Raw genomic sequence first — 15,926 nt, forward strand, 5'->3', positions numbered from 1 at the left:
ATACCCATTTCTAAACCAATATCTGCATTTTCTCATATGACCTCAGACTTCACATGACCTAAACATAAAGAGAACGACACACACCAAGCAAATGATATTATAATCAACTGTCTTCTTGGCAACTTAACTCTATACAAGATTGGGGATGTTACCCCATGAAGTATATCAGCTATTGCTCAAATATGTTGCATTTCTCTCCCTGACTGCTATTTAAGCAATAATAACCTATGGGGAGGGTACTTCCTGGCAGTTGTCTGGACAAACTAAGGTTTTTGCCTGAGGCCCATAACTCAGCTAATCATTACTAGCAGGAAAAGACCTCCTCATTGATCTTGTGCTGCCATAACAAGCCTGAAATGGATTGACTGATGCAATTTCTTTAGGTTTACTTGAGGGTCATATTTACATGAAATTCACTAATCAGTTGCTAAACTTTCAGAAGCCACAAGGGATTGCAGGCACTCTGTTTGAAGGCAGAAGGTTTGAAGGTTCATTGTCTAAGAAGCCCCCCTTTAAGATGTCTAAAGCTGGGCAGCCAAAATAGGTGGTCCTTTCTGAAAATGAAGACGCATTTTTACTGATCAAAACTACCTGATGTGGTCCACTCCAGAAGAATAAAGGAGCTAGTTAAGTCAAGGTTTTGGCTACTTTGTATTGCAGGAAAGCAGCACATTATCCACAACACACTGGAGAGTTTGGCCCTGATTGTTTTGTTCTGATGTTTCTTTGAATTATATGTTCTCTGCCTGGAAAATGGTACAGTGGTAGGACTGCACAGCTCCTCAACAGCTACGTATTTTTCTCTTAAAGAGGAATAAAAACGAATCCAGAGAGATTAGAAACATGAGCAGAAAATGTAGAAAAGTGAGATTCTACTCGTAAGAGGCATGTTGGCAGAGATAAATCAGCTTTTATGAATGTGGGCTTGGAGTTAGCAAAAATACACTTCATAGATCTCTATTTTCATTGCAACAAAACACAGCACATATACAATGAACCTATGCAGCTGATTGCCATCAGTTTTCATTGAGGCCATGAGCTTAGCAGAATTCTAAAAAGATTGAATAAAACGCATTTCTCAGATTAACAGGATATTTTATAAAATTACATGTTGCAGAGCATCAGTTGCTGTAGATCTGACTTCAGTGGAGCAGCATTGGTTTATATCAGCTGGGAATCTAGTTCCAAGAGCTTTTAAAAGGATATAAACCTGATGTTGAGGATACAAGCCATTCTCTAACTAATAAAGATGGGAAAAAATTGTCCCTGTGGGTAGAGTATTTTGAAAGTGCATACTGCAGGGATTTTTGCATTTTCACCTAAAACATATGGTGCAGGCTTCTAGTGGAGACAGGATATGGGGTTGTGGTTTCATCTGGTATTGCAGTTTCTCTGTTTACATAGTCTCCATCATAGCAGAAACTACAGGTTTCTGGATGATGTGGTTCTTGGCTTTTCTTTAGTGTTAATTGCACATGTGGAAAAAATAGTCTGGATTACTGCTGACTTGAAATATGAACAGGGTCTCAGTGCAGATCCAGAAATCTCCCAACATCTTGCACCTGTCACTCAGAAAGTAAACTCTGACCTTTTATATTTCCAGAGGACAAAACTTTTAAGTCACTTATAGAATCTGCATCTTCAAAGACACCCACTCAGTGGCACAAAACTGTAAGTATTTCTACAGGTTATTTTTTTTTAAATTATTGTAATTTCCCTCCTCCAAACTCAGTGAAATTCTGGTCACATAATGCAGTTTCAGCTGACTCACTGGATTTGATAAAAGCAACTAGATGGCATCCCAAGGAAAATGAAGTGTAAGTACCCCTACTTAGACTTCTACACTGTCCTCTTGAGCTACCAGATGAATTATGAAAATGTTCAAGCCTGTGATGAATAAATAAACACCACCAAAAACACTTCACAACAGGACATTGGCCAAAAAAAAAAAAAGGAAAAGAAAGGTAGTGAGCCTGTTGGTCTGAAATCAATAGAAGGCAGGGTAGAGCCGCACCTGAACCAACCAGCAGACTGAAACTACACAGTAGTTAAATATGGACTTTCTCCTTAGCAAAGGGGAACAAAGATCATTCAAATGCAATTAAAGAAGGAAAAAAATGCTCATACTTTTAAGGGAGCATTAACAGCTTCCTACATACAGGAGATTCAAGTTGCTCTTAACCAAGTGTAACAAATGGGTTGAAGCTGTTAAATAATTGTGAACAGTGTGTCTTGATCTGTCACTAGTGAGGTTTTTCTGTGCCAGTGGAATGGATACGTCACATTTAAGGGTCTACCTGGAAAATAAACTCTCCCTGCCAAGGGAAAGCGAGAGGATGGCCTTCCTACAGTTTATATTTGAGGATCATTAAGGGTATGTCTCTAACTTCCAAGGAATCATCATGCTGAGATAGCAGAGCTGGCTCTTGAGCCTCACACTCTGCTTAAAAGCAGGGACACGGAGAGTACCTTATTAACACAGCTATCAGGAGCTGGCACATACAAAGATAGCTCAGAGACCTCTTCACAGTGCCACCTTGCACTGTGTAGCCTTAGGTATGTGAGGCAACACATTAGCAGCTGGCTCAGGATATTTCTGTTACACTGCATAGACATACTGAGAGAGACAGTGCCAGAGCTCAAGCTGTCCAGGGCTTGTCTACTTGGAAAAGCTATAAGCATACGATAGGGACATTTGAACTAGTTATCTCATAGCAAACAGGGGCAGGGTTTTACTGTGCATCAGCTGTTTCATAGCAATTGTGTGTTTCTGTGTCTACCTGATTGGTGCACTGTAACACCCTTCTGGACACACAAATACAGGTCCTATACTTGCAAACAAACTTTGGGAAACCAGAGAGTTTGATTTAAAAATCAACCATTGAGGAAGCACAGCAAGTTGGAAAGGACTTGGATGACTGTTCCTTTACCTCTTAAAGATGTTTACTTCAGTTGAGCTGTGCAGGTGGGCCTGCAGCTTTTTGCTGCTTCTGATACAGGGATAATTCCATCCACCTTGCCATAGTTTCAGTGTTTGGAAGCAAAAAAGAAACAATTATTTGCCTGAAAATAGAAAACACTTATCAAGTCTTAGCAGCAAGAGAATCTGAAGATCTTTCTTTCTGCTTGAGCTATGTCTGCAGTAACTGTGGCTGCTTACAAACATTAAAAAACAAAAAACCCCATGCTTTACCTGAAGCAGTAGCACATTAGTTCAACCTGGCTCCACAGTGTCTGTATAGATTAGACACTTCAGTATGGCATTTTGGCACTTTTAACTAAAGTCAATTCAATCATCTATTAGATAAAAGCGCCCAAAAAGCCCCATTGAAGCCCCCAATTTATACAGAAGTTGGGTAAGCTGGGTCCAGCTAATGCAATGCCTCTTCTAGAAATGCACTGGGTTTGGTGCAGGGGTGCACCGAGTTTAAAGTAAAGCCCCGCTTTTGGGGGGGAGGGTTAAAGTCTGTAAGCAGCCTGTAAATTTAAGGATGTGAAGGGATAAGCTGAGCAGATGCGTGTGTGGGAAGGGGGTGGGGGGAAGAATAGTGGAAAAGATAAACAGCAATATTTCACTTTCCTGTGTTTTCAAGAGATCCATATTTTCAAGCAAGAGAATACAATTTTCATGCTGCCTCTGCTTATAAGGAAAACTGTTCTTCAGGAGTGCTAAACAAATACAGATTTTCCCGTATTGTTTGTTTGTTATGCCCCAAGCTAGTGATATTAAATCACACTCTTGGAGGGTATTAGCATGACGCAGCTACCAGAAGTTATGAAACTGTAATAAACTATCAAGTTTGTACAGATGCATTAGAGACTAAGAGATCAAACCTAGTCCCATGGCAAACCACCCACTGGGATGAGGATCAGACCTTTACAGTGTTAATGCAAGTATCAGAGAGAGACTTCTTGTCTAGCAATACCAAGAGTTCTGCGCAGAATGTTGACTCCTAGCTCTACTCTTCTCTAGTGCTCCTGGGAGGTAGCAGTTGTTGGGATTTCCTGTTCATCACCCAAGCAGAATTAATACTTGCTCCATGTAGGAGGCAAACTCAGTGGAATGCACTCACTGATGCGTGAGAGAAAGGGACTGAAGCCCAAATATTCTGATTTAATCTGTAGGAAAGGAGCATGTTTTTACACATGCACAAGAAGTCATGACCCCCTAAGCAGACTTAGACATTCAAGAATGTTTCTATTTCATCCTGTTCAAGTCCCTGAAAAACTTTGAGACTGCATCAGAAAAAGTAGCAAGGAGGATCCAAAAACTGATCTTTGTTGGCTTTGCACAGTAAAGTGAGTTAAACATGGAAATGGATGGATCTAGGATTTTGAAGAGGAGGGTGCATGCACATGGTGAGGTGCATCATTACATGTAACACAATTTTTTTTCCCTCCAGGTAAAAAGAAACAAGAAGCTTTATTAATGTGCTAGGGGCCTAGGGCTGTATTATTCAGTTTAAGATTGAAGCTCAAACAAATATAACTATTGGAATGAGTTAAAAACAGTCTGCAAGAGCTACATTGCTAGGAGCAGTTAGCAGATTGCAGAATTACATAAGAAAGATTAGCTTAATTAATGGAACATCAAGACCATGAAAAAGGAGAAAGGGTCATTGATACTTGTAGAATAAAGAGTTTGCAAGGAATTAGCTAAATTATAACAAGCCATGAACTCAAGTAACTTCCTCAGCACTGCCTGACTAGAAATGCTGCTGCCACCGATTTTGAAATTTTGGGTGCATCAGGAATCAAAGGTGGTATGGGGGGAGGGGGAAACTGCACCAGTACACCCCTGTGCCTGGATCTGCCTCTGAACATGGACACTTCATAGCACTCAATGGATTGAATCACCAGTCCTGCTGAAGGTCCTTCTACCCTGGGATGTCCACTTAAAAGCCTGTGGCTTGATGAGTTTCTTTTTGTACATACAAAGCTAACACCAAAGGTACCTCCTGCATAGGCAAGGAGTCAGAAATCAAACAAATATTAGATATGCCCAGTTGACCATAGGAGGATATATTTTAGAACTTCCATTATTTAACCTGGTCTTATGCCAACTAGTGTCATATCAATTCCAGTATCACCCACTCCTGCAGCATTACACACTATCTCACTTAGATTTTGTTTTATATCCAGTTACTGTTCTTGTTCAGCGTTAACACTTTATTGATAAAGCATGCAGGTACAATATTTTCTCACATACAACATAGCCCCAAATAAAACATTTGCCCACTCTCACTTTCTTCCATAGTCATTCGCTTTCTCAGGAAAGCAGCAAGATACATTAGTCCATCCTGAGCTCTGCGTTACTCCAACTAAACTGTTACTAGCACCTGACACAGAGGCATGGGTCAGTGAATTCCCAGTGCCCTGCACCTCTATGCCAGGACCCAAACCGGTTTTTTGATTCCAGGTCACTGTGGGACTTGACACAGGTCCCAGTATGGCTCCCACACTACCCTGTGCCTCCTTACTGGGATTCACACTGGACAATGCTTCACAGGTTGACACAGGTGCATGTGTGGAAGCACAAGGCACTGGGGGTACCCCAGGTCTTGAGCTGTGCTGCACCTCCATGCTGCCCCATTCTGGGACCTGCAAGGACCCCTGCCTCTGCATGAGGCATGAAACGTGGGGGAATCCCTGGGCAAGAGGAATTTATCACCCCCTATCCCACATCAGGCTTGGGACACCCACTTACCTTTTGAAATCTAGTGGAAGAGGAGATGGTGGCCTTACGTCTTTCAAGAGTTACCAGGCCTGTCCCATGCCTACTGTCGCTATCTGGGGAGACCACTGTCCTCTAGCTCCCCAGTTGATTTCACAGCCAAGCCATGTCTGACAAGGAGGATAAATAAATGTACATAGCCTTTACAAAAGCCTGACCCTAAAAAAAAAAATCATTCCTAACCAATGTTTTTTCCAGGACCCATATCTATTGCCTTCTTATCTCAAAGAGATCAACTCCTCAAGGAAGGGATCTGCCTCTTCCCCACTCTGGAAGGTGAGCTGCCTGTCTGGGGTTCTTCATGGCCTCTTGCCATCTCCCTTTATCCCATGGAGGGGGGATTTATCACTTTTTTCTCCTTGAACTTGAGGTCCTGGCAGAATCTCTCATCTTTCTCTAATGGGGTCAAAGAGAAGAGGCCTGAGCATATTTTCTTTCCCAACTTTTGGGGTCAGGTGGTCAGAAATGCCACCTTCTTGTATGTAGCTTGAGGTGATTCTTCCCAACATCAGCAAACTGGCTTCATGGCAGAAGTTCTAAAATCATCCTTTCCCCGCTTAATGATAATTGCGAGTAAGAATGAAATTAGGCAGGAAAAAATTACACCTCCCCATATTTTCATTCACTTTTCATTGATATTTATGACATAACAATGTCTACACGCATTGTCAGTGGTGACGTCTATTATTATTATTCATTCACATTATATTGGCACCTATTGGTCAAAACTGAGATCAGGACCTGCTCTGCTAGGTGTGGTACAAACGTGGAATAAAAGCCAACCTAGTCTAAATGAACAAGCCAAACAAAAGGTGGAAGTAACATAGTCTCCATTATACAAAGGGCCTTGTTACGCATTGCACTTTTAGCTGCTTAAATGTCGATCGGTGTTAGTGCTAGCTCAAGCTTGGAGCAGTCACACCTTAAGGCTTAAAACCTTCTCAAACTGTCCCTGACCTGCACAGGTGTGCCCTGCCACTACAGCGCTCACAGACAAGGGTCAGACTAGGAGCTGTAGCTGCGAGTTGTCTCTGGAAGGCTAGTGAGCCAAGACAAGCTTCTATCCCTGATCTAGGTGAGGGTGTGTTGAAGAGATGGGTTGCGGGGTAGGGGGTGCAGGAACATGAAGCTGGGAGGTGGAGCTAATAAAACGGGAGTAGAAAGGAAATGGGTGCTAATAAAATGGGAATGGGGGTGAAATGAGCGAAGTCAGCCACTGAAGGATAAAATAAAAAGTAAAAGATATTAAAAAGAAATAAAGAGGAAGTAAATTAAAAGTCTCATATTTTACTAAATTGGGTTTGAGCTACGGGGGCAGGCGGGGGGGTATTCATGTTTCCCAGGGTGGCTGGGAGCAGTTACGGAAGCCATTTGGGGGGAGCTGCTTCCTCTGCTTCACAAAGGAAGTCTCAGCTCATGGGGCCCCTTACATTCTCCTTTCCCTCACATGTCCCCCAGGCCCCACACCCAGACCCATCTGTGCCCTGTAACTTTGCTCATTGGCATGTGCTCTGAAAGCTGTTTGCATGCAGTCTCACCCCTAGGGCACTAAGCCAACTCCTCTTCCTGCCCCTGGGGGTGTGAAACCTCATGCAGCTTTCAGAGCATATGCCAGTGAGCAAAAATGCCACCCCTGACAGCAGAGTTTGGGGGTGGAAAGTTTGTCCATACAGAACAGGAGGGTGGGGGAGAAGGGGAAACTGAGTCCTGGGATACTGGAGGTCTGTGACTTGGGCAGCACATTAATGCAACTCAAGCTGGGTAACACAGATTTGACAGAAACCAGCCCTCAAGTGGTCTAACTTTAAGCTGCCTAAAGTATGCTTAGAACAAGTTTCAGGAGTTGTGTGGATAATCCAGGGTTTAAGAAAAGCTGCCTAAAATTAATGTGCAACAAAGCTCAGAGAGAGAACTGAAACAGAGAGAAACTAAGGTCCAGATCCCCAGAAGGATGTGGATGCCCATCTCTCAGTAAAAGCTATGGGATTTGAATAACTAATTTCAATGCAAGTTCAGCTCCTATATTACCTTTAAAGAATTCACACAGGATCACACAGGAAGTCTCTGACAGGGGGAACTGCATTTCAGTTGCCTGACTTCTAGCTCAGAACCTCAGCACCAAAACCGTATTTCTTCATAGGGTGGTTGGCTTTCCATCCTCGTTCAGTTCTCCGCTACAAGTCCTGAGCTCAGAGGAACTGGGAGGGAGCACAGAGGAACCAGATTCACGGACCCCCACCGTGAAAATCGCATACTGGATTAGAAATTAAAAGGTACTTGAAGGGTTAAAACCAAATGTTCGTTCTTTCTTTGATAAAATTCTACATCTGCTTGATGAAGCAGGGCTGATTGCTGCTTTACAGCCTCTTTCTTTGGGCCTCTCCAGTGACTCACTTTTAATTCATGACAGCTTAAAAAATGAGACAGCTTTCCAGTCATGGCCAGCCCCAGCCACCCACTGTCACTTGCCCATTACAATATAAAATGCCTGTTACAATTAAATACCCATTACAATTAAAAATTAATTTTAAACCATTTGCTCCCCATCTATCTCCTGAAAAACATTTATCAACAGGGGACATTTCAGAAGACCCTGCTGAATCAAGGCTCACAGGATTCTCCAAATCAGACCAACTTCACTGTATAAGACCCCTGTAGTAAAAAAACAAACAAACAAACAAACAAACAAAAACAACCCCCAAAACCCCATTCATTAATTGGGTTCTGCTAAGTAATTTTCATGTAGGTTCCTCTATAGTGGCATGTATTTAATCTTGAATGCCCCCTTGCCACCCAGCCCACTTACAGTAGATCTATTGTTTTTTAGCAGCTCCACTTTCCTGCTTATTTTCAAGACCTCTGATCCCCAGATATGGCCTCATTTTTCCTTGCACTCAGGGTTGCTGTTGTTGCTTATGAAACTTCTCCTGCACCTTCTGGTATCCTGCCATTCATGGCCAAGCCAACCAGGCTGCTGAGGGGGCACCTCCTTCCCTCTGCTTGCTTACCCAAGATCTATCTGCCACTAGATTAGCCGCCTGGGCACTGGAGACGCAGGCTGTGTCAGCCAAGCTATCGCTGAAGGTTTCCGGGGCAGTATTACATATTGTCAGCATTGTTAGAGTTGAATAGCTCAACGGCTGACTGGGGCAGTACAGGACATCGCTGCTAGAGCGGCTTCCTGAGGAGGCTTCCTTACTGGAACAGGAATGACTCATTTCTACTTTGCTGTTCTTATTTCAGAGGGAATAAGTTTCTGTCATAGCAGGGCACTAATCCTGCTCATAATCATGACTGCACAGGGATAAGCAGTTACTGGAACGAAAGAGTAGAACTTCTATATTCAGGACAAGTAACAAATATTATCAGCACCTTGTCATTTTTAAGCCCATTAATAATACATGGAGATTCTTTGCCACTCTTTGAGCCACACACACTGTGGGGTGTCCAATATATTTTCCCACATGCCAGCTGTGATCAGGTTCTGACATGCAGCACAAAGTGCAAACAAGGGAATATTAGGGCTGTGGTTTGGTCTGTTTGGTGTTTTTTTTAAACTATTATTTCAAAATGTCTCCACATGGATATGCTAATTAAATGCAACCCTCAGCTGGCCCTCTGCCAGTTGCCAATGTGTCATATGGATGTTGCACTGGTTTCACATGTTCATGATGCAATTCAGGGTGGGAGAACTATCAATTTTTCCATCATTTAACCACAAATTTTGCTTCTCCCTAAGGTCAGGACACTGGCATTATCCTGGTCAATTTACTATTTCTTACTATAAATCTTCGGGGGGGGGGAGGGGTCACTTTGGTCCATCTACCAGTTTTATAGCCAATCAGCAGACAGGCCTCTTTTACACAATGCGCTGTGCCGATTCAAACCAAATCTGTTTTTAAAAATGGTTTAACTCAGGGGTGAGGGGCAGCAGGGAAGAAGTGGCCATTAACATCACCATTAATACCACCACCATTGCCAAATTCCCAACCCCTGAGCGGCCAGATCAGGGATAGGCTGCACCACCTCTCCCCCACACCCCCTCCCCCTGCACAGCTGGGCCAAGTTCCCTTCCCCCCTACAGCTGGATCAGGGCTCGGCTCCCCCTTTGTACATCCAGATGGGGCCCTGCCATGGCTCTCCTGGACACCAGATTGGGGTCACTGACTGGATCCAACCCACAGACAGACCAGGCATTGACCATCTGGCTCACTGGGTGAAAAGGTTGAACACCACTGGTTTAGCTAAATTAGTGTAAATCTTTACATGGAGATGTTTATTTCAGTTGAAAATTGGTTTATTCTCAATCAATTTAAGCAAAACTGAGAGGAAACTGGTTTGAACCTGCGCTAAGAACTTCCACACAGCCTTGCGTGGCCTTCTAATTGAATTGGTTTAAAACTGCTTGTTAAGTTAGGCCCACAGTGATCTTTGGGTTCTCCTCCTTCATACTCATTTTCAAATTATTTTACAACTAGCACTGTTTATACTAGTTTCTAATAATACCATTTATAAAGCTTATCAATATACCCTACCCTCTAAACAAGCATTACCAAATTTGTGGACAACTGTAAAATGCATTTACTTAGTCTAGCTAAGTCTGATGTGCCTCTTTGTTGTTGCTGTTCCATGAACTGTCACTGCTGTCTCCTTATGTATTTGTCAATGATTTCATTTCTTTTTATAATGTGCATTACACTCACATTTGAACAGTGTGTTTCAGCCTCACACTTTTATCACTGCAGGAGTATCCTGATTCTGACTGAGAATTTTGTTAAGCTCTGTTGGACCTAGTAGGTTTGTCTAAAGAGCTTGTATACATACATGCTATGGGCAAAAAGAGCTTGGCCTCAAAGGCTTCAGTCATTTTGCAGTTCTTTCTCTGGGTGGATGAGCACAGTATTCTAACAACCTAATTTCCAGTATGGATCACATGGAGATAACTTAAGTGCTAATTATATAGTGTCCTCAGTAAAAAAATATTCACTCAGAACAGGTAAAACTGACACGCTGCTTCCAAAGATGAACTTCCAATCTTTGAATATGGACAGGCCTTCAATTCCTACACAGGGAATTTGTAATACTACAAAAACTTGGTGAAAAATGAGGGATCTACAGGTGCTTGCGCCCCTTGACTTTAGACTTACAGAGGCAAGGTCTCCAGCCAGAGAGCAATAGAGGGCCACTTCTTGGTTCTCTCCAGCCTCAGGGGAGCCCAATTATTGACAAACCCCATGGAGGAGGAAGGAAGAGTACAGGAATATGGGAGACTGTATTCCTGTCTCCCATAGGAGACCCCTCTTTGTGCCAAATGTAGCTAAACAGGTAGTACAAGTGGTACTAAAAAACAGCAAAGGTGCTATTTAAAGAGATAGCAACAATTTGTAACAAGCACTAGGGTTCTTCCATCACAAACTGCTTAAACACCTCTACATTCATTTTTTGTGCCAGGAAAAAGGTATTTTTCCTGACACAAATGTAATGCCTGTCCATGCCCTTACAGGCACCAAAAAACCTAACTCCTGTGAGCAACAGTAGGGAAACTTGAAAAACTGCCCTTGTCTCACTAGCAAGACACAGGACAAATTGTCAAAGTACTGAAATAAGGGTGTGTTGGATGATCTGTGGTTAGCAGCCTTCAAACTTACCTGGCACCACATAAGTTTTGATTAAATGTAACCAATAACAGATTACTTCTAGAACTCAGCATTCTGGAGAAAGTGACTGACCTCTGGGTCTACTCAACCTGGAATAAAATAATTAAAGAAAGGCACAAAATTCAACTGCAGTAAGTTTCATAGTTAGTAAAGTATTGTTTATTGTACTTCAATATTCAAACAGCAGATGCCTTAGAAAAACAGAATTCCAACATTTTGAAATGTTAAAGGCCAAGCTCGACTCTGGATAAACAGGTTCATTGACCTAAACTTAATTCAACCCTTGTCAGACTAACTTTTTTGTTGGAACTGAAAAAAACCAGTAGAGTCAACTTTCACTTCCTTGCACTGACGAAACCTTCTGAATGCATTTTTTCGTTTGCATTGAGCCAAACAATGAACAAGAATATAATGAATTAAGAACTGTTATATTGTTGTTGCATATTCTTCAATAAAATTAAAAGCATATTTCCTTTCTTAAAACATAACCTGCTTTATCTCTGTTTTGTCTCAGAGTTTTTCATAATTTAAGAGTTTAACAAGATGCACTGGCTTTTACAGAGACAGCTGAACATTAAAACTGCATAATTAAAACTAACTAGGGACTTCCATACACTTGAGCAACTGCGGCCTTACATCTGATTACATGGGACCATCACCCTAGCAAGTGACACTTTGGGAGGAGGTCAGCTGGAAGCCACACCTGCATTCACCACCAATTCTGAGAATGGACCACTGGTCAAAAGTCATAAGGTTCCAATTAAACCTGTCAACTCAGCTCCAGGCAGTGGGCTTTGTTTTGCTTACCAGTGAGTCGACAATTAAACCAAACAGCTCTGACCTCCTCCACACAGACCTTTTAATTTTTGCTTTTTTAATGCCTTTTAAAAGTTTGACTGAAAAATGGGCAATTAAGTTTGCATTTGGTCTTTTGTTGTTTTTTAAACTTTTTTTCTTAATAATTCAGGAAATTACAGGTTACCACCATTTTAATTCCATTGTGGGATACAGTTTCAGCTAACCAGTGTCTAAGCGAGGAAATAAATCCAAAAGAAAGTGCATTTTTCAGTCAGGAAGAGCAGCATTCCCACTAAAAGCTCCTGTCATCACTTCCATTTCTTCACTCCTTTCTGACCTCATTGATGACTTTCTTATATTTCATGGTAACACTGGGCTCTTACAGCATATATTCTGGTAGATTTATCTTATTTGCCGTGTAAAGCACTGGGTCCTAGTCAAGACCTATTAAATTTTGTAGTAGTTAAATAATTTCTAAAGCTAAGAATTTTGCATTAAATTTTAACTGTATCTTCAAATATGCCTAGCATTCTGCAATTCTCCTTGTCATGAAAGCTCTTCCCACTGTATCTTTATACATGCAAATCCCCCATTGTTAATAGTACCTCATTAAGAAAAATATGTACTTATGGTATGGACTCCATTCAAAGCAGAACATTTCCCCCCTCTCTTTTGTAATATGTTGCTACAGTATTCCTTCCTCTATATTGGTTTGGGCTTATGTTTGATATCATATAACCAATCATACTGCACCATGTCAAATACAAGTCACCGTTGAATGGTTTGTTTGACAGGGAAGAAGGTTTAAGTTTTACAACGTTTGTGTCTTCTGTCACTGCCTGAAGAATGACCTCCTGTAAAGCTACACAACACAAGGCATAAAAACAACTCCCTCACAAAAAAGACTATGACTGATTAAGGAGACTGAATTCTTTACCTTCTGTACAGATGATATATAAGAAACAAATGTTGTGTCTCTGTTAAAGTGTTCATTTCATGACTGAAGAAATGCAACCTGATGAAGAAGTATTTTTCTGACCTGCCACTGCCTGCACTACAGTAATGTCACAAACTAGGTTATAATTACCTGAAAACTCTGAACTATGGAGTTACTTTTATAGCTACAGATTTTGGCACTCTCAGGTATGTAAGATAAACTTCAGATTTATAATTGTGGCAAGTTATATGTATTACTCTTAATAAATATCAATAAGAATTTCAAGTGACTACAACACAGTTCATGCAAAGCAGTAATTAACTTCTGCCTCTTTGGTTGCAGAGCTATTGCATCCTGACATCAGCAATTCTTTTCCTTTTTGCAAAGCCTTTGATAAACCAGTGGTTCAGTTTCTAATATTCTTGGCGACTACAAACCCAGGTCACCAACAACTCCTCTGAACCTTAATATTTCAAAAGCAGAATCTATTACACTCTATACAACTCTAGCTTTCTTTTATTAAAAACAAGAGTGGGAAAAAATAAAACTGAAACCTGTTATAAGTTCTGAAACACTACGGCCAAAATAAGAACCAAAAGTTTTCTTTTAGAACATTAATTATTAGAGATGGACTATTTACTATTGAAATAAACTGTATATTACCTACACTTAGTCATTTTCCTTCATCTGCATCATAAATAGGTCATATAGTCTGAATTACTTTTGAAACCTGGTATCAACAAAATCCTTTTCAAATAAATCAAGTTCTTCTAACATTACATTCAAGCAGCTAATCCCAGAATACACTTTTTCACCTATTATTTTGGTTGGACAATCTGGCTTCAGGCAGACATTCAGACAGAAGGAGACTCAAGTGTTTCATTCAAAATCCATCACCAATAATTGTACTGTTTCTCTGTATATAGATTTAAAATCTACAACCATTTTTGCACACACTTACAGCATAATGAGTATACACCTACAGGGGGAAATGCAAAAATTCACAGTCCCAATAATCAAACAGGTATATGTCTACACTTCATATTCTAGTATCTTAAGGTCATCAAGCAGTTCTTGTGCCAGTGTTTGCAGACCTACATTGCGACTCTTTGACAGTGCTTTGATATGCTGAAATGGCAAGGTGTCACGCATCTCAGGTGCTGACTTGGCTAAAACTTCTGGTTCTAGAATCACAGACTGGAGAAGCCGCAGTACATGAAGACACACTTCTGCATCTGGATCTAAAAAGGCACAACAAAAGATTTCAGTTATTTTTTATGAGCATACTTATTATACAAGTAGCACCACACCACCAGGGGAATAAACTGTTGATTGCTGAGGTACTGTCATTCTCTCAGCTGCTGAAACCAGGAACATGAAGAATTATAAACCTGGTTTTGAATCAATTTTATCCTCCTCAATTCCTTGTGTTAAGCACAGCTTGGAAAGCACTTACATTCAGAAACATTTTGCTCCTTTCTCCATTATTCTCATAAGTTTCATAAATATATGCATTTAGCAACAACTTTCCTGTAACCTGCAAGCAGCCAAAATTTGCTACAGTTTATCCTGCTCCAAATCAAATTGTAACCCATTATTATTTAGTCTGTTTTCAAATTACTAATCGGCAGCTTTCTTTCAACCTTTTCTTTAGGTTTACTTTTATACAAGGTTCCAGATTACATGAAAGTTCAATAAAACCTCAATTTATATAATGGCAGTTTTATGCCTGTCATGCAAGTGTTAAATTCAATCCATTCAACTTAAGTCTCGAGTACTTTGGTGTACGTGACAAAGGAAGATCCCTACTTCTGCTGCTTAGGAACATGCAGGAAAAACCTTGTTGGAAAGACATTTCATATTGGTCTCTACTTTTAAAAACACGTAAGATATGTTTTTAATTACTGAAAATATTTAGGAGCAACACTGGTTAATTATACACAAGTCTTACTGGGGTATGTTGCCTGTGACCACAAGGAGTATCCAATAGAAAATTCTTTTTTTAATGCTCTATTCTGTATACTCCAAATGAGAATATTTAATACATTTTAAAGCATAAATATCTACTTATTTGAATTGTTCACTGTGCATTTCTGATGTGCATGTCATTATGATATTTAGACTGCAGCAAAACTGTGATAGTGGTGTTTGCAAATGTCGACAAAATTAATTCAAATGACTTTGCACACCAGCATTGCCAAAGGGACTAAAACGTCACAGTAGGATCATAAATCTCAAGTAGCAATAAATCACATTTCCTTGAGGATGAAAGGAAGTATGTAGTGGGCTGGAGCAAGTTTTGGGGTTTTTTTATTATTAGTCAGTTTACTTAACACCTTTCTTAGTTATCCAATAACAGAGTAAGTAAAATGCTAATTCAATTCAGATATTACATTGGGTGGTATTGAAAAGTCAGTCAAGAAAACACAGCAGAAAGGTGAGAAATTATGATAAAAATTGATGAGAAGGCAATTTATAAAAAACTTGTACTGGTGCTGCCTCCAGTTCAGCTGAATTAGTTTTAAGCACTGGTGATTTCTAGAAAGTAGTTTCATAGATTTCATAGCCATTAGGGCTGGAAGGGACCTCGGAAGATCATCGAGTCCAGCCCCCCGCCCAAAGGGCAGGAAGTCAGCTGGGGTCATAGAATCCAAGATAAGCATCCAATTTACTCCTGAAAGTGTTCAGTGTAGGTGCTTGAACCACCTCCGATGGCAGGCTGTTCCAGACCATGAGGGCTCGGACAGTAAAGACATTCTTCCTTATGGCCAGCCTGAAACGGTCTTGCAGTAGTTTATGA

The 15,926-nt window shown here is 40.8% G+C and overlaps 1 protein-coding gene and 1 long non-coding RNA gene across 3 annotated transcripts in view; one reads left to right on the forward strand and one right to left on the reverse strand.

Moving 5' to 3' along the window:
* Positions 1–1,635: 1,635 nt before the first annotated feature.
* LOC149874430 (uncharacterized) lies at positions 1,636–8,030 on the forward strand. Its single transcript, XR_016439942.1, has 3 exons — positions 1,636–1,671; positions 5,933–6,010; positions 7,875–8,030. It is a non-coding gene; the product is annotated as an uncharacterized LOC149874430 (long non-coding RNA).
* Positions 8,031–11,523: 3,493 nt separating this feature from the next.
* Positions 11,524–15,926, reverse strand: part of HSF2BP (heat shock transcription factor 2 binding protein) — a 60,649-nt gene continuing 56,246 nt past the window's right edge. For both annotated transcript variants that reach the window (XM_090061560.1, XM_090061567.1), the window contains exon 8: positions 11,524–14,367. In XM_090061560.1, coding sequence (XP_089917686.1) covers positions 14,159–14,367 — 209 coding nt within the window. In that variant the 3' untranslated portion in view covers positions 11,524–14,158. The remainder of the gene's footprint in view (positions 14,368–15,926) is intronic.

Source organism: Crocodylus siamensis, chromosome 1 (genome assembly GCF_052110815.1).
Source record: "Crocodylus siamensis isolate JL-2025a chromosome 1, ASM5211081v1, whole genome shotgun sequence".
Lineage (NCBI taxonomy): Eukaryota > Metazoa > Chordata > Crocodylia > Crocodylidae > Crocodylus > Crocodylus siamensis.